We start from the raw sequence: 23,764 nt of genomic DNA, 5'->3' as shown, positions 1-23,764 counted from the left end.
ACCAACATGGAGAAACCCCGTCTCTACTAAAAATACAAAATTAGCCAGGCGTGGTGGTGCATGCCTGTAATCCCAGCTACTCAGGAGGCTGAGGCAGGAGAATCGCTTGAAGCTGGGAGGCAGAGGTTGCGGTGAGCTGAGATCACGCCACTGCACTCCAGCCTGGGCAACAAGAGTGAAACTGTGTCTCAAAAAAAGTAAATGAGGCTGGACTCAGTGGCTCACACCTGCAATCCCGGCACTTTGGGAGGTCGAGGTGGGTGGATCACCTGAGGTCGGGAGTTCGAGACCAGCCTGACCAACATGGTGAAAACCCCATCTCTTCTAAAAAAAATAAAAAAATTGGCTGGGCTTGGTGGTGGGTGCCTGTAATCCCAGCACTTGGGAGGCGGAAGTACAAGAATCGCTTGAACCCAGGAAGTGGAAGTTGCAGTAAGCTGAGATTGCATGCCATTGCACTCCAGCCTCGGCGACAGAGTGAAACTCCACCAAAAAAAACCCCAAAAAGTCAAAGTCAACTGGCATGGAGACAGGAGGCAACGCTCAAATGTTTCCCTGATCTGGGAGTGGGTCAAGCTTTTATGGGATTCCTGTCTAGTCCTAGGTGATGCCAATGCAGTTGGCCTGCCAGGCTTGTGGTGGTAACAATTAGGAGGTTAAAGCTTTTTTCCATTGTGCACGCCCGGGCAATTTTGGCTCTGTGTCACCTGTAACAGCTTAAGCAATGGTTAATCAGTTTGAGCTGGTCCCACAGTTACCACACAATACTTCTCAGAAAATGGTGACCACTTTGGAAGGAATGATGCTTGCTGTGATATTTAACTTTGGAATGTCCATTTTAACTTATTGCCAAGCCACATGAACAAAGTAATGGCCTTGAGAGTTATTTGAAAGGTTTTCAAAAAAATTTATTTTCATAAATTAACACACATAACAGTGGAAATTTTAGAGTCACAAACTACCAAACAGAAAAGGAACTGCAGGGGCATCATGTATACCAATGTTACCAAAAATGTACAAATTTCATTGAACTACTGACCATGATAATATATAAACATGTCAGGCAGCTATTTTTACTGGCCCAGACCAGCCCAAGGAGATGCTGAGGCCTCTCACGAAGAATTCAAATCCAATTCAGCACCAGAGAGGGGCTTGTGAAGACACACAATCAACAAGCATTGTATCTGAGAGCACACTGCACTAGATGGCCGGCTCAACAAGGACCCCCCTTCATCATCAAAATAGCTTTTGCTGCTCAATTTGTGGCTAGATGGTAACATTAAACTGTAATTTTAGTAAAATTAAATCTCCCTAGCCAGTTTTTATATAACAAGTTAGGTTCTGGCAAGGAGCCCTTTCCTGACACGAATCCAGGAAAGGATACTCTGCACTTCTGGCCAATTATTTAAACTTTGGATACAGCCACCCACAATGTGGTTATTTAAGAGGTCCTTTCCATGACACCAGGGGGAAAGCTTACAGAAACATAACAGAACAAGGGAACTACAGAAAGCACCAACTGCATACTCCCCCCACCCCAGGGAATGGGAGAAAAGTATCACTGCCTAAAAGTTGGTCTTTCACAGATCTTAATGTATATGGCATTGATTATGAGACGGAATCCCAGCCTGGAGACGGAGCGACGGCCATGCAGTCATCGGCTACACTGTGGCCTTGGATCTGCTGCTGCCGTCCCGTACGCTCCCTGCTGCTCTTGGCCCAGTGGGCGAGGAAGGAGCCACGGGGGAGGTCTCATGCCCAGAGAGTGGGATCTGGAATGGACCTCAGGTTAGCTCTGGAGCTCGTGCCAAAGACTCTTTCAGGCAAAATTGTGACAAAGTATCATGATTTTCACAGCTCTTGAGGAGCGCTGAGTTTTGGGATTCACAGCATGAGTTTCTGGGCTCTTCAGGCTCCAAATAAGGCAAACGCTACATGTCTTTTCACTGTAACTCCCTCAGCTACCGTAGCTTTGAGTAAGGTCAGTAAGAAAAAGTGGACATGATCAGATTTAACAGGAGACGAGGTACAGCTGAACTCATGGAGACATGAAGCTGGAAAGCAGACCAAAAGCAAAAAAAGAGGAGGCAACATGGAGGGAGGAGGCAAACACAGCTAGAAACTGAAAGATGGGGAAAAAAAAAACCACGATTGAAAGTTTCAGTGAAAAGCTGATGGGCAGAACCCTGATTGGACCTGAGATTTCTCCTCTTTCCCATATTAAAAACACTAAACCTCTGGAAGTGAGTGATAGTTAAGTTGTAGTTAACTGTAACTTCCCACCACTTGGGGAGGGAAGTTCCCATATTCAGAAACTGTACCAACTCCACACCAGAACCAGACTTGTAGCTCTGGGCAAGTGGTGTGCCAGCAGCCGATTACTGTGTCCCATCATGGTTAGGGACCGCGGGCTTGAGGACCCATGACAACACTGCAGCTGGCTCAGTGCTGAAACTGAATGTAAGAGAGGTGTGGCTGAGCGCAGCTGGAGCCTACGTATATACATCACCTTCAGGTAAGTAATTTCAAGTTTGCAGTGGGGCCCCCTTCTCAACTTTGGAGCAGGGGAAGGGCCCTAGCCAGAGGGTAGGCCAAGAATTTCAACGAGGGCCAGGGCTGGCCTCAGAACTTCTCTCCTACATTGTCAAGACAAGGAAGGAGCCCAGCTCTGTTTCTTCCAGTCCTCTGCTCCCGGTTACCCATGTTCCAAACCGCTGCTCCTGGCTCTTCGAGTGCCACACCTATTACGGGCAGTTGAAACTATCTCTGCAATGTTGGTGACACTACAGCTGTGCCCACTGTTCTCTCTGGGAAACATAGCTGCCACATCACTGCATCTACACTGCCAATGGAGCTGGCAAACAGGGCTTTGTTGACTCACTGCTAGTCTGCAACCTGTCCAGTACGAGCTCCCTAAACATGCCTGAACAAGAGCACAATGTACTACCCATCCCACTCCCTTAAGCAAAAAAGGCAGAGAGAAGCATTTAGTGTCTAAGAACCCTGTCCCAGGAAGGGAGAGGTATTGAGGTGAAACATAGGTCGTGTCTATACAGTCTGGGCAAAGTGGATGTAGAATGACAGAATCTGGTTAGCATCATTCAGAGCTGGTACGGAAGCCTGGCTCTCTTCTAATTGTATCTGGCCATGGCCTTGGACGCCTCCGTGGATGACCATGTGTGTATTTTACTTATCTCAATGCTATGTCTGAGGCAGTGGGCCTAGAAGATAGCCGTAGCACACTCTTCTCTCTGGCTTAAGTCAGTTTTTCTGCTCCAGTGTGGCATAGACTGTCAACCTGCAAAAGCAAGGCACATAGAGACCCCCCACCCCCACCCCATCTCCCCATCCACTAGCAAATGGGGAAGCAAAAGAAACCTAAGAGAGTTGACCAACATTCCAGGACGTGCCACTCACTCTTCTCTAACAGACTGACTTGGAAATGTGCCTAGAACTCTGACGGTTCCCATCGGTGGCTGCTCCATGCCAGTGGCTCCCAGGAGGATAGAAGAGGTGATGCTGGTGTCCTGATGATGACTTTAGCACCCCACTCACCAGCCATGGAATGTTAATTCTCCAAACTCTTGTTTTGAGAGAGAAAGAGAAAGAGAAACCCCTAGAGAAGGAGGGGAAGGGGAGCAGGATATGGGTACACAGGACTTCAGTGGAAAAGGAACAAGACCTCGAGGCTGCTGACGCACAGCAGCCCTCTGCCCACAGACTCCTGCAGGCACAAACCCAGAAACTTGGCTAACTCCGGCATTCGACAGTTCCGGTAGATGTGACACAGGAGCCCAGAGTACAATGAGGTGGCCCTCAAAGAGGGCTGGCTGGGGATTTTTGAGCTCCCACTGCAGGAACACATCTCTGGGTCTGAAGCATGACCCCGACTGTCTTCCCATTCTTGAAGCGAGCTGTCTGGAGAGCCACATATACTGTGGGTCAGCCTGTATCACTGTCCAAGCTGTTGTACTCAATTTTGTTACCTGACACCATTTCAGATAAAAACCATTAAGACCACACCCAACCACAGTATTTTTTCAATGATTGGGAGAGAAACCTGCTCTTACTTAAATCACTAAAATAAATACATGTATCTGGTGGGCAAGAATGAGAACCCAGATGAATAAAAGTGCTCCCTCTAATGAGTTACACTAGAAGCTGGAGATGGGGAAGGGATTGCCTGAAACACATGAATAGGAAAAATGTCTCTTCCATGCAGCGGTCAACTGGGTCGAATGCCTATCATGTATTCTTAAGACATGTATTGTTCTTCTCCTTAAAAAATTGTTTTAAAATCACATTTAAAGGCTCCAAACATGCAGCAATAATAGTACAAAAACAACAACAAAAAAGAAAACAAATGAAAATAATCCACACCACAACATTAAAAAGTGCAACTTACTTCGAATGGGGCCTGGACGGGCTCCTCTGGCACTAGTGACCCACAGTCACAGAGGGGAGAAAATGATGGGAAAAAGCCACACACGCACAAACACTCTCACATACACTCACATCAATAGGTCCTGGGCAGACAAAAGATTAGAAAACACAACAGCTCATCTTTCCTCAACTACTGAAATGAGCCAGTGAGACCACGTAGGACAGGACGCCAGTTCCCCTCCCTAGGCCACGTTTCTAATAATCTTGGTCTAGCACCACCGTAAACAAAGCGGAACTTTCATATGGACGTGCAAATCCTGTGAGTCCTTGGAATCCTAGTGTTACTGAAGATAGGCTGCTGCTTCCTCCTGTGGATGGCAGAGACTGAGGAGGAGGCTAGATGTCGTTCAGGTTCATTTCCAGGAGAAAGGGAGCATTCCTGAGGTTCTATACTCAGCAGTAAAAGTAGAGGACCCTCCTTCACCAGTTTCTAAAAAGGTTGCACCTTGAAATAGGTAAAATTCATGGACTGTGCATTTTTGAGTGGTTTGGCGGTAGGGCAAAATTAGGCAACCTCTTCCAAGGAGGTCCAAAAAAAAAAAAAAAAAACCAAAAAAACGAACAAACAAAACTAAAATTGAGACCCTCAAACTGAATTGCTTCTCAACAGTCTGATGATCGCTCCTGCTCCTCTTCCTTGGCAAAGAAGGTCTCCAGTTCCATTAGTTTCTGTATCAAAAGAGCATCCAGCTCTCGACTCTGCACAGCTGCCTTCTGGGCCCTGGTAAAGCTGCCTGCCACCATGACTTTACCTCGAGCTCTCCTCTTTCGCGGGACTGTAAAATCCTGAAATTCTAGAACTCGCTTCCTCTTCTGTTGGCTTATTGAGATTAGCGTACCATTTCGTTCCTTGGGTTCCTCAAAGATGGTCTCTAAACACCTAAGGATGAAGCACAAAACAGAATCACCAACGGGCTGACTCACATGGCCCATCCTGTCAACAGGGTCAGGGTATTGACGCTGGGTTAACAACCCTTCTAGTCAACAGTGACTGAAAGCTACTTGCACCAACTCTTTTTTTTTTTCTTTTCTGTGGGACAGAGTTTCACTCTTGTTGCCCAGGCTGGAGTGCAATGGCATGATCTTGGCTCACTGCAACCTGTCTCCTGGGTTCAAGCGATTCTCCTGCCTCAGCCTCTCAAGTAGCTGGGATTACAGGCATGTGTCACTACACCTGGTTAATTTTTTGTTTGTTTGTTTAAGACAGTCTCACTCTGTCACCCAGGCTGGAGTGCAGTGGCGCAATCTCGGCTCACTGCAAGTGCCACCTCCCGGATTCACGCCATTCTCCTGCCTCAGCCTCCCAAGTAGCTGGGACTAAAGGCGTGCGCCGCCACGCCCAGCTAATTTTTTTTTTGTATTTTTAGTAGAGACAGGGTTTCACTCTGTTAGCCAGGATGGTCTTGATCTCTTTTTTTTTTATACGGAGTCTCGCTCTGCCGCCCAGGCTGGAGTGCAGTGGCCGGATCTCAGCTCACTGCAAGCTCCGCCTCCCGGGTTCACGCCATTCTCCTGCCTCAGCCTCCCGAGTAGCTGGGACTACAGGCGCCCGCCACCGCGCCCGGCTAGTTTTTTTGTATTTTTTAGTAGAGACGGGGTTTCACTGTGTTAGCCAGGATGGTCTCGATCTCCTGACCTCGTGATCCGCCCGTCTCGGCCTCCCAAAGTGCTGGGATTACAGGCTTGAGCCACCGCGCCCGGCCGGTCTTGATCTCTTGACCTCATGATCCACTCTCCTTGACCTCCCAAAGTGCTGGGATTATAATGAGCCACCGTGCCCAGCCAATTTTTTTGTAATTTTAGCAGAGATGAGGTTTCACCAGTTTGACCAGGCTAGTCTCGAAATCCTGACCTCAGGTGATCCACCTGCCTCGGCTTCCCAGTGCTGGGATTACAGGCGTGAGCCACCGCACCCAGCCCTGACTCATCTTTAAAAAAAAAATTTTTTTTTGAGACAGGGTCTCACTCTGTCACTCAGGCTGGAGTGCAGTGGCACAATCACAATCACAGATCACTAGAGCCTCGACACCCTGGGCTGAAGCAATCCTCCCACCTGAGCCTCCCAAGTAGCTGGGACTATAAGCATGCACCACCATGTCTGGCTAATTTAAAAAGAATTTTTTTTTTTCTTTTTGTAGAGATGGAGTCTTGGTATATTGCCCAGGCTGGTCTCCAACTCCAGGGCTCCAGTGATCCTCCCTCCTTGGCCTCCCGAAGTGGTGAGATTACAGGCATGAGCCACTGGCTCTGATTCATTTTTTTAAATGGTTACACAGTAGATTCCATTATAAGGAATTAATTATAAGTAATTATAAGTAAATTAATGAGAACCCTAGTAATATTTTAAATGTTGAGTTGTTTCCAATACCTCCCTTTTTTTTTTTCATTTGAGACAGGTTTCACTCCCGTCACCCAGGCTGGGGTGCAGTGGCGTGAAGTCAGCTCACTGCAACGTCTGCCTCCCAGGCTCAAGCAATTCTCCTCCTGCCTCAGCCTCCTGAGTAGCTGGGACTATAGGTGCAGGCCACTGTGCCTGGCTAATTTTTGTGTTTTTAGTAGAGACGGGGTTTCACCATGTTGCCCAGGCTGGTCTTGAACTCCTCAGCTCAAGCAATCTGCCTGCCTTGGCCTGCCAAAGTGCTAGAATGACAGGTGTGAGCCACTGTGCCCAGCCTTTATTTATTTTTAGCAATGCGGCAAAGATGTTGTAATAATTGTACAAATGTGTTAGAGCAGACATACAAAATCTTAGAATAAAATCCTAGAGTTCTCCTATATTCTAGAAACAGTGGGCATTTAATAAATGTTCACTGACTTTAATTGAAATCAGACCTAAGTGAAACTCTTCCTGTATTTGGGTTTACAATCATATCTGAAAAATCAATGATTATCAGTCCTGAAGTCAGCATATTTGGTAAAAATATAAATACAAACTACTTCTTTGTACTTTTTTTTTTTTTTGAGACAGTCTCGCTCTATCACCCAGGCTGGAGTGCAGTGGCACAATCTCGGCTCACTGCAACCTCTGCCTCCTGGGTTCAAGCAGTTCTCTGCCTCACCCTCCCGAGTAGCTGGGATTACAGGCGCCCGCCATCACGCTCAGCTAATTTTTGTATTTTTAGTAGAGATGGGGTTTCACTAACTTGGCCAGGCGAGTCTTGAACTCCTGACCTCGTGATCTACCCGCCTCGGCCTCCCAAAGTGCTGGGATTACAGGCGTGAGCCACCGCGCCCAGCCTCTGTACTTTCTTTTTTTTTTTTTTTTTGAGATGGAGTTTCGCTCTTGTTGCCCAGGCTGGAGTGCAATGGTGCGATCTGGGTTCACTGCAACCTCTGCCTCCGGGGTTCAAGCTATTCTCCTGCCTCAGCTTCCTGAGTAGCTGGGATTACAGGCATGCACCACCACACCTGGGTAATTTTGTATTTTTATTAGAGATAGGGTTTCTCCATGTTGGTCAGGGTGGTCTCGAATTCCCGACCTCAGATGATCCGTCCACCTCAGCTTCCCAAAGTGCTGGGATTACAGGCGTGAACTACTGTGCCCAACTCCTTTTTTTTTTCTTTTTTTTTAAGACAGAGTCTCACTCTTTTGACCACACCGGAGTGCAGTGGCATGATCTTGGCTTACTGCAACCTCCGCCTCCTCATTCAAGCAATTCTCCTGCCTCAGCCTCCCAAGTAGCTGGGATTACAGGTGTGTGCCACCACACCCAGCTAATTTTGTATTTTTAGTACAGACAGGATTTCACCATGTTGGCCAGGCTGGTCTTGAAACTCCTGACCTCAGGTGATTCGCCTGCCTTGGCCTCCCAAAGTGCTTGGATTACAGGTGTGAGCCACTGCTTCCGGCTGAGACTACATTTTCTTTTTTTTTTTTTTTTTTTTCTGAGATGGAGTCTAGCTCTGTTGCCCAGGCTGAAGTGCAGTGGCGTGATCTCGGCTCACTGGCATTTCCTCTTCCTGGGTTCAAGCAATTCTCCTGCCTCAGTCTCCCAAGTAGTTGGGATTACAGGTGTGAGCCACCATGCCCAGCTAATTTTTTTTTTTTTTGAGACAGAGTCTCGCTCTGTCACCCAGGCTGGAGTGCAGTGGCGGAATCTCGGCTCACTGCAGGTTCTGCCTCCCAGGTTCACGCCATTCTCCTGCCTCAGCCTCCCGAGTAGCTGGGACTACAGGTGCCTGCCACCACACGCAGCTTTTTTCGTATTTTTAGTAGAGACAGGGTTTCACTGTTAGCCAGGATGGGCTCAATCTCCTGACCTCGTGATCTGCCCGCCTTGGCCTCCCAAAGTGATGGGAATTTTTTGTATTTTTAGTAGAGACGGGGTTTCACCATGTTGGTCAGCCTGGTCTCGAACTCCTGACCTCGTGATCCACCCGTGTTGGCCTCCCAAAGTGCTGGAATTACAGGCGTGAGCCACCGCACCTGGCTACATTTTATGTAACCCAGTACACTTTATTTCCTATCCTATTACTGACCCTAATTCAAGTGCTGGAATTGAAAAATACCAATTCTAGCTATTTATAAGACCCAATATTGGTACAACTGAACATAAACTCTTTCTAAAGTGAAAGGGCTGGAGATTCACATCAATCATTTCAAATTCTTCCATTTCCCAGCTATAATTACCTACCTGTTTGCAGGAGGAGATTTATAATTCTTGTTGGTATATATCTCTTCTAAACTAAACTCTTTCTTCTTTAACCTGAAAAGAAAGAAAGAAAAAAATTCTTCATGTTCTCTCTTTTTTATAGACAAGGTCTTGCTCTGTTGCCCAGGCAAAAGGGCAGTGACCTGATCATAGCTCACTGCAGCCTTGAACTCTAGCCATCCTCCAGCCTCAGCCTCCTGAGTAGCTGGGATTACAGGTGTGTGCCACCACGCCAGGCTAGATTAAAAAAAAAAAATTAGGCATGAGTTACTGTGCACAGCCTCGTGTTCTCCTAAGAGGGAAGAGATTGATTTCCCAATGCTATCCTTTACATTTGCTCCAACCTATCTGTAATGTTTTAGATGTGCCTCATGCAAACAATGTGTACTGGAAAAAATGTGTACTGGATTTTCTTTTCCAGGGTACCAACCTTCAACTTTATGTAACTGAGTCCATTAATACTTACTGGGAATGATATATTTAGATTTATATCTATTATTTTTCATAGATTTATATCGATTTTACAGCTGTTGTTTGTGCTGTCTTTGCAATGTTTCTTTTCATGAATTGACTGTTCTTTTTTTTTCTATCTCCCTCCACTGACTAGGAAACTATATATTCTTTTTTGTTTTTTTCTGTTTTAGAGATGGGTCTTGCTCTGTTGCCTAGGACTCTGAGGCTAGGTACAGCCTAGGTGACAAAGACTCCGTCTCAAAAAAAAAAAAAAAAAAAAAAAAAGATATATATATATACACACACACACACACACAAAACTCTTCATACCTATCAATTATACAGTAACTCTGAGGTACAGCTTGAATAGTAAAAGCAGGCCATATGCTTGCTTTTTTCCTTTCATAACCAATTTCCAAAACAATGAGTTGGTTTCCCAGTATCTTCCAAAGATGGCCAATGGTATTAAATTTTTTTAAGTATCATTATGAACTACTGGGTTTATATTTGATATGCTGTAATCTACTGAACTTACTATTCTTTTGAGGCTCAGCTGGTCTCATCTGTGGCCACAGGGAATCTCTTCAAACTGGTTCTTGAGAGCCAGGCATGGTGACTCCCAACAGTAGTCCCAGTTACTTGGGAGACTGAGGCAAGAGGATTGTTGAGCCCAGGAGTTTGAGACCAGCCTGGGCAACAAAGCAAGACCCTGTCTCTATAAAAAATTAAAAAATAAAACAAACAAAAAACTGGCTCCTGAATCCCTTTGACATGACCCTAGGAGTCTCTGAGAGCTCTGCTACTTTCTGGTATGACAAGATGCATTCATCTTATTCATTTCCTGCCCTAGACCTGTAATCACTCTCCAAGGAGTCCAGGTTCACATACCATAAAATTCATCCATTTAAAATGTACAATTCAGTGATTTTTAAAATACTCACTAGGTTATTCATGATCACCACTATCTCATCTAGTCCAGTTTTTTATGAGATAGGGTCTTGTTCTGTCACCCAGGCTGGACTGCAGTGGCACAAACATGGCTCACTGCAGCTTCAACTTCCTGGGCTGGGCTCAACAGATACTCCTGCTTCTGCCTCCATGTAGCTGGGACCACAGGTGTGTGCCACCATAGCCGGCTTATTTTTTTATTTTTTATTTTATTTATTTCTTGAGACAGAATTTCACTCTTGTTGCCCAGACTGGAGTGCAATGGCACGACCTCAGCTCACTGCAACCTCCACCTCCCGGATTCAAGCAATTCCCCTGCCCAGTCTCCTTAGTAGCTGGGATTACAGGCGTCTGCCACCACACCTGCCTAATTTTTGATTTTTTTTTTCTTTTGAGATGGAGTCTTGCTCTGTTGCCAGGCTGAAGTGCAGTAGAGCGATCTCAGCTCACTGCAACCTCTGCCTCCCGGGTTCAAGCGATTCTCCTGCCTCGGCTTCCCAAGTAGCTGATACTACGGGTACACATCACCACACCCAGATAATTTTTGTATTTTTAGTAGAGATAGGGTTTCATTGGCATTGGGAGTTATACCTGATGTAAATGACGAGTTCATGGGTGCTGACGAGTTGATCGGTGCAGCACACCAACATGGCACAAGTATACATATGTAACAAACCTGCACGTTGTGCACATGTACCCTAGAACTTAAAATATAATAAAAAAGAAAAAAAAATAATAGGGCAGAGGAAGCAACCATATATATGCATTTGTCTCATGTGAGCCTCAGGGTGATGACTTTGAGTTCTGTCTGTCCTTTGCCTACTAGGAATTTCCTTGTGGGCAAATTTTGAGGGAGGTATGCAGCCTTTTTATCTTTCTGTTAAATAGTTATGTTATTTAGGAATAAAATGGAAGCAAGTTTACCTGAAAAAAAAAAAAAAAAGAGAGGGTTTTACCACGTTGGCTGGACTGGTCTTGAACTCCTGACCTCGGGTGATTCACCCACCTCGGCCTCCCAAAGTGTTGAGATTACAGGCGTGAGTCACCATGCCCAGCTGTAACTCTGACCGGTTTTTTTTTTTTTTGAGACGGAGTCTCACTCTGTCGCCCAGGCCAGAGTGCAGTGGTGTGATCTTGGCTCACTGCAAGCTCCGCCTCCCAGGTTCACGCCATTCTCCTGCCTCAGCCTCCCGAGTAGCTGGGACTACAGGCACCCACCACAACACCTGGCTAATTTTTTAATATTTTTGTAGAGATAGGGTTTCACAGTGTTAGCCATGATGGTCTCAATCTCCTGACCTTGTGATTCGCCCACCTCAGCATCCCAAAGTGCTGGGATTTCAGGTGTGAATCACCACGCCTGGCCACTTTGACTTTTTAGTAGAGATAAGGTTTCATCACATTGGCCAGGATGGTCTCAAACTCCTGACCTCAGATGATCCACCCATCTCGGCTTCCCAAAGTGCTGGGATTACAGGCATGAGCCACCATGCCCAGCTGTAACTTTGATTTTTTAGTAGAGATGGGGTTTCACCATGTTGGCCAGGCTGGTCTTGAACTCCTGACCTCCGGTGATCCACCCACCTCGGCCTCCCAATGTGTTTGAGTTACAGGCGTGAGTCACTGCGCCCAGCCTAGTTTTTCATTTTTTTTAAAGACAGGGTCTCACTCTCTTGCCTGGGTTAAAGTGCAGTGGCATAATGATAGATGACTGTGCCCTTGACCTCCCTGGCTGAAGCAATCCTCCTGTTTCAGCTTCCCAAGTAAATGGGACTACAGGTGCACAGTACTATGCCCGGCTCATTTTTTTTTTTTTCTTTGAGACGGAGTTTTGCTTTGTTGCCCAGGCTGGAGTGCAGTGGCGTGATCTTGGCTCACTGCAACATCTGCCTTCCAGGTTCAAGTGATTCTTCTGCCTCAGCTTCCCAAGTAGCTGGGACTACAGGACAACAGGTATGCACCACCATGCCCAGTTAATTTTTGTATTTTTAGTAGAGATGGGGTTTCATTGTATTGGCCAGGTTGGTCTCGAACTGCTGACCTCGTGATCCGCCAGCCTCGGCTTCCCAAACTGCTGGGATTACAGGTGTAAGCCACCACACCTGGCCTCCAGCTACTTTCTTTCTTTCTTTTTTTTTTTTTTTTTTTGAGACCAAGTCTCACTCTGTTGCCCAGGGTGGAATGCAGTGGTGTGATCTAGTTTAGGCTCACTGCAACATCCACCTTCCAGGTTCAAGCAATTCTCCTGCCTCAGCCTCCCGAGTAGCTGGGATTACAGGTGCCCACGACCATGCCTGGCTAATTTTAAAAACCATGTTTAGTGGAGATAAGGTTTCACCATGTTGGCCAGGCTGGTCTTGAACTCCTAACCTCAGGCAATCTGCCCACCTTGGCCTCCCATAGTGCTGGGATTACAGGCATGTCTGGCTAATTTTTAAAAACTACTTTTGGTAGAGATAGGGTTTGTCTATGTTGTGCAGGCTAGCTTTGAACTCCTGGGCTCAAGTGATCCTCCAGTCTCAGCCTCCCAAAGTGCTGGGATTATAGGGTTGAGCCATGACACCTGACCTGATCTTTTGTAGAGATGTGGTCTCACTATGTTGCCCAGGCTGGTATCAGACTTCTGGGCTCAAGCGATCCTCCTGCCTCTACCTGCCAACGTGCTGGGATTATAGGAATGAACCACCACACCCAGCCTTAAAACACTTTCATAACTCCAAAAAGAAACCTACTTTTAGCAGTCACCTGGACTCTCCCCTACCACCCAGCACTGGTAACCACTAAACTACTTTCTGTCTCTAAGGATTCTAGACATTTCATATAAAATGAATCATATAAAATGTGCTGTTTTCTTTTTTTCTTTTCTTTTGAGACAGAGTCTCGCTGTGTGGCCCAGGCTGGAGTGCAGTGGCCCGATCTCGGCTCTCTGCAAGCTCCACCTCCCGGGTTCACGCCATTCTCCCGCCTCAGCCTCCAAGTAGCTGGGACTACAGGCGCCCGCCACCACACCCGGCTAGTTTTTTGTATTTTTAGTAGAGACAGGGTTTCACCGTGTTAGCCAGGATGGTCTCGATCTCCTGAACTCGTGATCCACCCACCTCGGCCTCCCAAAGTGCTGGGATTACAGGCTTGAGACACTGCGCCCGGCCGAATGTGCTGTTTTCATAGTTAACCACTGTTGTAGTATGTATCAGTACTTCGTTCCTTTTCCTGGCTGAATAATACTCCATCTATGGATATACCATCTTTTCTTTATCCATTTATCAACTGATGAACATTTGGTTTCCACTTTTTAGCTACTACGAATAATGTTGCTGTGAACATTCATGCACAAGTTTTTTGGTGAATGTATGTTTTCAATTACTTTTTTTTTTTTGAGATAGAGTCTTGCTCTGTCACCCAGGCTGGAGTGCAGGAGTGGAATCTTAGCTCACGGCAACCTCCACCTCCTGCGTTAAGGCAATTCTCCTGCCTCAGCCTCCCGAGTAGCTGGGGTTACAGGCAAGCACCACCACTCCTGGCTAATTTTTGTATTTTTAGTGGAGATGGGGTTTCACCAAATTGGCCAGGCTGGTCTCCAACTCCTGACCTCAGGTGATCTGACCGCCTCAGGCTCCCAAAGTGCTGGGATTACAGGCGTGAGCCACCATGCCTGGCATGTTTTCAATTCTTTTAGGTGTATACCTAGAAGAATTGTTGGGTCATACGGTAACCAATTTTTTCAGGAACATTTTACATTCCCATGAGATGTGTATAAGGGTTTGAGTTTCTCTACACCCTTACTACACTTATTTTCTGTTTTATTTTTTCTTCCCATCCTAGTGGGTGGGAAGTGGGGTTTCACTATGGTTTTGATTTGCAGTTCCCTGATGACTCATGATGTCAACAGCATCTTTTCAAATGCTTGTGGGTCATTTGTCTATCTTCTTTGGAGAAATGTCTACTGAAATACTTTGTCCATTTAAAAAATATGGTTATTGTCTTTTGGTTGTTGAACTATAAGAGTTCTTTATTGCTTGTGGATACCAGACCCTTATTAGATGTGTGATTTGCAAATATTTTCTCCAGTTCTGTGGGTTATATGTTATCTTGTTTTTTGTCGGAGACAGTTGGGCATGGGGAGACAGTCTCGCTTTCTTGCCCAAATTGGAGATCAGTGGTTTGATGATAGTTCACTGCAGCCTTAAAATCCTAGACTCAGTGATCCTTCCACCTCAGAGTCCTAAATAGCTGGAACTACAGGAGTGTGCCACCACGCCTGGTTAGTTTTATTTTTATTTTTGTAGAGACAGGGTCTCATTATGCTGCCCGGGCTGGCCTTGAACTCCTGGGCTCAAGCATTCCTCCCACCTTGGCTTCCCAAAGTGCTGGATTACAGGCGTGAGCCACCATGCGTGGTCACCTTTTCTTTTTTTATACTTTATTTTTTTACAGTAGTTTTATGTTCACAGAAAGACTGAACAGAAAGTAGACAGTTCCCATATAGCCCCTGCCTTCACACATGGATAGCCTTCCAGAGTGTACAACTGTTGTACAATGAACATATATTGATACATTACCACCCAAAAGTCCAGTTTATATTGGAGCTCACCCTTGTTGTTTTCTATGAGTTTTGACAAACACATAATGCCATGTATCCCCCATTACAGTAACACACATAACAGTTTTCACTGCCCTACACACCCTCTGTGCGCCACCTAGTCATCCCTTCCTTCCCCTCAACCCTTGGTGACTTCTGTCTCCATGGTTTTGCCTTTTCCAGAATGTCACAGAGTTGAACTCATACAGTACATAGTTTATTCAGATTGGCTTCTTTCGCTCAGCAGTATGCATTTCAGATTCCTCCATATCATTTCATGGCTTGACAGCTAATTCCTTTTTAGTACTGAGTAATATTCCACTGTCCAGACAGTTTATTCATTCACCTACTGACAGACATCTTGGTTGCTTCCAAGTTTTAGAAATTCTGAATAAAGCTGCCATGAACATTTATGTACAGATTTTGTGTGAAATGTTTTCAACTCATTTGGGTAAATACCAAGGAGTGCAGCTGCTGTATGGTATGGTATGTACATTTAGTTCTGCACGGGAATTGCCAAACTGTCTTCCAAAGAGGCTATAAACCATTTTGCATTCCCACCAGCAGTGATTGAGAGTGTCTGTTGCTCCACATCCTCCTTCAATTCTCTCCTCTTACCTCTTCCTCTCCCTTGATCATATTTTTGTTTCTGTACTTCATTGTGAAAATTCTGTTCTGTTGTGCTCCTGTTCGTTAACACTATTTAGCTCTATTTAACTTGCTGTTAACGCATTATTAAAGTTGTATTTTGATTACTCAATTTTACATTTTTAGAAATTCTGTACAGTTCTACTTTAAATGTAGTTGGTTATTTTCAAGTATATCTTGCTTCATTATTCATATTTTCAACCCACTTGTATTTCTTTAAACACATAAAACATACTATAGGCCAGGCACGGTGGCTCATGCCTGTAATCCTAGCACTTTGAAAGGCCAAGGGTGGGCAAATCACTTGAGTCCAGGAGTTTGAGACCAGCCTGGCCAACATGGTGAAACCCTGTCTCTACTAAAAATACAAAAATTAGCCAACGTGGTAGTGCACACCTATAATCCCAGCTACTCTGGAGGCCGAGGGAGGAGAATTGCTTGAACTTGATAGGTGGAGGCTGCGATGAGCCGAGATCGTGCCACTGCACTCCAGCCTGGGGAACAGGTGTGAGCCACCGTGCCTGGCCAGCTGGTTTCAAACTCCTGACCTCAAGTGACCCACCCGTTTCAGCCTCCCAAAGTGCTAGGATTACAGGCTAGAGCCACCATACCTGACCAGAATCAACTTTTAAACATGTTTTGGGCCGGGTGGATGACTTGAGGTCAGGAGTTCAAGACCAGCCTGACCAACATGGTGAAACCCTGTCTCTATTAAGAATATAAAATTAGGCCGGGCGTGGTGGCTCACGTCTGTAATCCCAGCACTTTGGGAGGCCAAGATGGATGGATCATGAGGTCAAGAGATTGAGACCATCCTGGCCAACATGGTGAAACCCCACCTCTACTTAAAACAAACAAAAACAAAAAAACAAAAAAAACAGCTCTTTGTCAAGCGAATAATGTATCAAAATTTTACTGTTGACTATATGCCAGTGATGAAATTATTGCTTTTCAGCTCAAAATTTGCCCTTCAGTACCTGCTCTGTGATAACGGAATCCTAGGCCCTTTAAGCATTTCTCTTTTGCAGTGACTATGATGCTACTAACCTTTGTCACAAGGTGTTGGAGGAACAATGCAGGTGGAAGGCAGCTTCTCTTTCTGGTTTGGTGAGCTTTTTTTCTTGCTCCTGCAGCATGGGCCATCAGTGATTAATGTATGTTGGGATGTTTTGGGCCTTCTCTGCCCTAGTGGTGCGGCCAAGGTCCCTCAGTGACCTTGAAGCCTTAGCTTGGCGACCACTTTGCTGCAGGCTTCCCAACACAGATAGGGCACTCCAGGCCTTATGCCCTCAATGGTAACCTGACTTCCTGACGGTCATTTCCTGTTGCTCTCCTGAAGCAGAAACCACATGCTCCAGGCCTTGCATCAGAGCAGTGCCGCACCTCCCTCTGCAGCAGCCTTGTCTTGTGCTCCAGAAGGTGGTTGTTATTTCCTGCTTGCCCAGCTCTGGCCTCTGCAACCCAGCCATCCAATGGGCTGCAACCTCACCTTCTCCAACCAAGTTTCAACTCCAGGGAGGTGGTGCCCCTTCCAAGTTTGCCCTTCCTAGGGTACTCTCCCTTAGCCCAAGTGTACCCTTCAGGATTGTCTCTACATTTAAGGTTACTCCCTGTCATAGTTTAATGCTTTATAATAAACTTCCCCTATTTAAAATACTGTGTGATTTCTGTCTCCTGATTGGACCTGAACCAATACATAAACTAAGGTAAAAATCCTAAGAGCTAAATTAGGTTGCTACTAAATACGTTAGACCAGTGGTCTTTACATTAATGTACCTAAAGACTTTCCACAGAGTACACGAGAACCCAGCTGTAGGGGAATCAACCACTCAATCTTTAATTTCTATTTTTTCTTTCATTATTATTATTAATTTTTTTTCTTTTTTTAGATGGAGTCTTGCTCTATTGCCCAGGTTGGAGTGCAGTGGTGTAATCTCAGCTCACTGCAACCTCTGCCTTTTGGGTTCAAGCGATTCTCTGGCCTCAGCCTCCCCAGTAGCTGGGATTACAGGTGTATGCCACCATGGCTAATTTGGTATTTTTAGTAGATATGGGGTTTCACCATGTTGGCCAGGCTGGTCTTGAACTACTAACCTCATGATCTATCCACCTCGGCCTCCCAAAGTGCTGGGATTACAGACATGAGCCAACACGCCTGGCCTTATTATTAATTTTTGTAGAAATGTGGTCTTACTATGTTGCCCAGGCTGCTGTTAACCTCCTGGGCTCAAGTGATCCTTCCACCTTGGCCACCCAAAGTGTTGGGATTACAGGTGTGAACTACCATGCCTGGCTCAATCTCTGATTTATTCTAAAAGTGATATACCTGAGAAGTGTCCTGAATTGCTCTTGCAGGTCTCTCTGTTCCCACAAATTCTCTCAGAACAGCTCCTATCCATCCTGAATTCTACTTTGATACATCAATCAAATCACTCATTTTGCTAAGCCCTTTCCAGTGATTAATGAAATCACCATAAACTTGTCTTGGGCTTTTCTTTTCCTTTACTATACATTATTCAGTTAAGAGAGAACAGTGCCTTTAGAGATTGGGTATTTGGGGCCGAGCACAGTGGCTCATGCCTGTAATCCCAGAACTTTGGGAGGCCAAGGCAGGCAGATCACATGAGGTCAGGAGTTCCACACCAATTTGGCCAACACAGTGAAACCTTGTCTCTACTAAAAATACAAAAATTAGCTGGGTGTGGTGGCATGTGCTTGTAATACCAGCTATTCAGGGGGCTGAGGCAGAAGAATCGCTTGTACCTGGGAGGCAGAGGTTGCAGTGAGCCGAGATCATGCCATTGCACTTTAGACTGGGCAACAAGGGCGAAACTCTCTCAAAAAAAAAAAAAAAATTAGCCAGGTGTGGTGGCAGGTGCCTGTAATCCCAGCTACTCGGGAGGCTGAGGCACGAGAATTGCTGGAACCTGGGAAGTGGAGGTTGCAGTGAGCCAAAATTGCACCACTACACTCCAGCCTGGGCAACACAGTGATACTCTGTCTCAAAAAAAAAAAAAAAAAAAAAAGAAGAAATTGAGTATTTGGGCCAGTGTTAACACACTTGATTTCAGGTATCTCATGGAAAGGAGTTGTCAGAGTGACTTTGCTTTGTTCACCTCGATTATCATCAAATAATGTCTACTTAAGAAAAAGACCTTATTTAGGAAAGAGAGCTTCAAACACTAAAAATAGCTTGTTCATGTATTTAATTATATACAAAATTTTTTCTAGCTATTCTCACTTCTTATCAACAATATGTCATCACTTAGAAAAGTTACACTCAACATATTCATGGGATGGGCACAATGGCTGACACCAGTAATCTGAGCACTTTGGGAGGTGGTGGCCAGATCACTTGAGCCTGGGAGTTCAAGACCAGCCTGGGGAACATGGCAAAATCCCATCTCTACCAGAAATACAAAAATTAGCTGGGCATGGTAGCACACGCTTGTAGTCCCAGCTACTCACGAGGCTGAGGTAGGAGGATTACCTGAGCCCAGGAAGTTGAAGCTGCAGTGAGCCATGATCATGCCACTACACTCCAGCCTGGGCGACAGAGCGAGACCTTGTCACAAAACAAACAAAATATATCTACCTATATATATAAATGTTTTACTGGGCCTATCAAATACTTGAAGTGCACAAAACCCACAGAAAAAATTTAAGTAATTTCCTTTGGTTAACGCATGAACTTTTATCAATTCATACTATAAATATTTAATTCAAGTAGTCAGTCCCTTCTGATCTGATCCTATAAGATGTTGTAATTTTTTTTTTTTTTTGAGACAGAGTGGCTCAATCATGGCTCACTACAACCTCCACCTCCCGGGTTCAAGCGATTCTCCTGCCTCAGCCTCATGAGTAGCTGGGATTACAGGTGCCTGCTACCATGCCCAGCTAATTTTTGTATTTTTAGTAGAGACAGGGTTTCACCATGTTGGCCAGGCTGGTCTCGAACTTCTGACCTCAGGTGATATACCCGCCTTGGCCTCTCTAAGTGCTGCTCAAAGTGCTGGGATTACAGGCATGAGCTATTCATGCCCGGCCAGATGTTATAACTTCTATTCCCATTAACAATATCAAGGCCGGGCGCGGTGGTTCAAGCCTGTAATCCCAGCACTTTGGGAGGCCGAGACGGGTGGATCACGAGGTCAGGAGATCGAGACCATCCTGGCTAACACGGTGAAACCCCGTCTCTACTAAAAAATACAAAAAAAAACTAGCCAGGCGAGGTGGCGGGCGCCTGTAGTCCCAGCTACTCGGGAGGCTGACGCAGGAGAATGGCGTAAACCCGGGAGGCGGAACTTGCAGTGAACTGAGATCCGGCCACTGCACTCCATCCCGGGCGACAGAGCGAGACTCCGTCTCAAAAAAAAAAATATATCAAAATATATGTGATAAACTGCCCTGCCAATTGGTTTGTCCAATATACTTTTCTCTTATATTAAATATAAAAGCAGGCTGGGCTTGGTGGCTCACTCCCGCCTGGGCAACAAGAGCAAAACTGTATCTCAAAAAAAAAAAAAAAAAAAAAAAAGAGCAATCATTGAGACTTATATAAATTAATAGATTTAGTTCTGATTTTTACAATAATTGTGAATCATTCTTAAAAGTCTAATACTAGAGTTTAATTCATGTATGCATACACATTTACTAAAGCAATTATCATGCTTTCTACCATACTCCTCACTTCAAAATTTACAATGCTTTATTATAAATTCAGTAATGAGAAATGTTTTTTTGAGACCCCAGTCCAGGCTGGAGTGCAGTGCTGTGACCTCAGCTCACTGCAACCTCCGCCTCCCGGGTTCAAGTGACTCTCCTGCCTCAGCCTCCTGAGTAGCTGGGAATACAGGTGCGTGCCACTACCGCCCGGCTAATTTTTGTATTTTTAGTCGAGATGGGGTTTCACCATGTTGGCCAGGCTGGTCTCAAACTTCCGACCTCAAATGATCCACCCACCCCAGCCTCCCAAAGTGTTGGGATTACAGGCATGAGCCACCGCTCCTGGCGTCATGTTGTTTTAGTAATGCACAGGTTGGCACTATTGGGTTATTAAGAGCATCCATAACCTGAAAATCCAAAATCTGAAATGCTCCAACATCTGAAACTTTCTGAGCGCCAACATGATGCTCAAAGGTCACGTTCAAAGGGAATGCTCACTGGAGCATTTGGGATTTTCAGATGAGGGATGCTGGTAAGTATAATGCAAATATTCCAAAATCTGAAAAAATGTGAAGTCTGAAACATTTTTGGTCCCAATAATTTGAATAAGAGATAGTCAACCTGCATTATTGAAATGGATAAATTATGACTTTAAGACTTTTAGAAAAATACCTTACCATTTATACTACATAATTTATTTCTCGGTGTTTTATATCATTTGCTTTTTTTCTTTTTTTTTCTTTTTTTGAGACGGAGTCTCGCTCTGTTGCCCAGGCTGGAGTGCCGTGGCCGGATCTCAGCTCACTGCAAGCTCTGCCTCCCGGGTTCACATCATTCTCCTGCCTCAGCCTCCCGAGTAGCTGGGACTACAGGCGCCCGCCACCTCGCCCGGCTAGTTTTTTGTATTTTTTTAAGTAGAGACGGGGTTTCACCGTGTTAGCCAGGATGGTCTCAATCTCCTGACCTCGTGATCCGCCTGTCTCAGCCTCCCAAAGTGCTGGGATTACAGGCTTAAGCCACCGCGCCCGGCCTATATCATTTTCTTAAAAGGATAAATTAACATATTTACTTGAATTGGAAAACAGAAAAGTCAGGAAGAATGATTTGCTTGATGGGCTTAAATAATAAATTGCTTCCACCAATTAAATTATATGCCCCGGCTCTTCCATAAACTTAATGTACTAAAATCTGCAGCTTCAAGGGTTTTTTTCTTTTTTTACAAAAGTACATTTGATTAAAAGCATTTTATCAAAAGACATCCTAAGTTTAGGCAAAGATTTATTAAAAATTTTATTTTTCTCAACCCTCTTTCAGTATATTGGAATGAATAAAGTACCTCTAAGTGAAAGAGGATCTGGCATTTGACATTTACTGGACCTTTCTTGGTCTGTTCAGACACTGAGACAGTAACTGCCACTAATTCCTGGGTAACAGAACCTTTATGACTGAGTGCTTTTCAATCTTTTGTTTTCATTAAATATAATGCTAGATCACTGTGATTTTCTGGCATATAACTTGAAAGAAGTGGAAATAATTGAATGACTTTACTGTATTAAAACTCCTTCCTCTCCCAACTACTTATTTATGTAAACAAGGTTCTTCAGACATACAAATGCAAGAGAGAATACAACTGATAATGAATCCTTTTTCATTTGAGTAATAAATACTACTCGATCTCAGATCTCGGATATCTGAAATATTTTAAAAGTTTCTCTTGAAAAGACATACAATAGATCAACAAAAGAACCATTAAGACAAAAATACAACATATTAAGATAAAGATTATAGTGCAGAAGTGGAACATCAATCATGATCCTAACAAATGATTATTTATTTTATTCGTGTTGTGTGAAGCACTATAATGGATGAAGTAGTACACATTCTTTTCTCAATTACACTGTATAGAAATCTTCTTTTCGTTTTTTTTTGAGACGGAGTTTCACTCTTGTTGCCTAGGCTGGAGGGCAACGGCACGATCTTGGCTCACCGCAACCTCCACCTCCCGAGTTCAAGCGATTCTCCTGCCTCAGCCTCCTGAGTAGCTGGGATTACTGGCGCATGCCACCACACTCAGCTTATTTTGCATTTTTAGTAGAGATGGGTTTCTCCATGTTGGCCAGGCTGATCTCAAACTCCTGACCTTGTGATCCACCCGCCTCAGCCTCCCAAAGCGCTGGGATTACAGGCATGAGCCATCACGCCCGGCCCTGTATAGAAATCTTAAGTGTTGGGAATTCTTATTCATATTTTACAGGGAAGTTCCTGAGAGACCACTGTTAGGCTTCCATTTGCTGATAAGAAATGGAGGAGCAAAATCGATCAGAAGAAAATATAAGTCTGGAGATCTTTTTTAAGAAAAACTAAACTCAGGACTTTTAGGTCCTTTTCCAGTTTAGTGCAGAGTATTTAGGAGCTTGAGCTCTGGGGTTGGGTAAATCCTGTGACAGACAGAAACCACATGTGCCAGGATCAATGCTACAACCTAACACAGGTTCCTCATCGCAACACTGGAGGATTAAGATTATGTACGCAATATATTAAAATGTCCTTGCATATAAATATCTAGCGACAGTACTAATTAATTCTTTAGGGTAAATTCCTAGAAATGTAATAAATGGCTCTCAGAGTGTAGGACCATTTAAAGGGTAATTATATTATGACAAACAATTTTCCAAAAAAGTGAACCTAGCTTGTAATAGAGAAGGAGCTCACCTTTTGGGTCGAGGAAGGCCCATGGGGGTAAGATTAGGATCTGGTCTAGGAATGGTTTTCCGGATGCGAATCTGTGAGACTTTCTTTGGCCTCTTCTCTGGCTCAGCCTATTTTTAAGGATTAAGAAGAAAGATGGTCACGTTTTAAGACATTTTATTTATTTATGTATTTTTTGAGACAAGGTCTCACTCTGTGGCCCAGTGGTGCAATCATAGCTCACTGCAGCCTTGAACTCCTGAACTCAAATGATCATCCTGCCTTGGCCTCCCAAAGCACTGGATTTACAAGTATAAGCCACCGTAACTGGCAATGTTTACTTTTAGATGGGGTCTTGCTATATTGCTCAGGCTGCTCAGGAACTCCTGGGCTCAAGTGATCCTTTTGCCTCAGCCTCTGTGGTAGCTAGGACTATAGGTGCATGCTATCAGCCCTGGCATATTGTAAGACATTTTAAAATATAAAGTCCCTTGGCTTGGCACTTAAAGACATTGCTACCTCACTTTAGAGATGATTCTAGTAAGTAGTTTATGACAAAGCTCCCACTCCTATTCCTGCTGGTTTTTAATTTTATTATTTATTTTTTAAGACAAGAGTTTTGCTCTTGTTGCCAGGCTGAAGTGCAATGACATGGTCTTGGTTCACTGCAACCTCTGACTCCTGGGTT

At 44.7% G+C, this 23,764-nt stretch overlaps 1 protein-coding gene across 10 annotated transcripts in view; it reads right to left on the bottom strand.

Moving 5' to 3' along the window:
- Positions 1 to 886: 886 nt before the first annotated feature.
- Positions 887 to 23,764, bottom strand: part of PRR14L (proline rich 14 like) — a 70,564-nt gene continuing 47,686 nt past the window's right edge. For 9 of the 10 annotated variants that reach the window (XM_021944117.2, XM_021944114.2, XM_021944115.2 and 6 more), the window contains 3 exon segments: positions 23,101 to 23,207; positions 9,078 to 9,149; positions 887 to 5,323 (listed from right to left, as the gene is read on the bottom strand). In XM_021944117.2, the coding sequence (XP_021799809.2) occupies positions 5,047 to 5,323; positions 9,078 to 9,149; positions 23,101 to 23,207 (456 nt within the window). In that variant the 3' untranslated portion in view covers positions 887 to 5,046. 10 annotated transcript variants of the gene reach the window in all.

Source organism: Papio anubis, chromosome 16 (assembly GCF_008728515.1).
Source record: "Papio anubis isolate 15944 chromosome 16, Panubis1.0, whole genome shotgun sequence".
Lineage (NCBI taxonomy): Eukaryota > Metazoa > Chordata > Mammalia > Primates > Cercopithecidae > Papio > Papio anubis.
The sequence above is the reverse complement of the archived record's forward strand: the minus strand, read 5'-3'. Positions and strand labels throughout refer to the sequence as shown.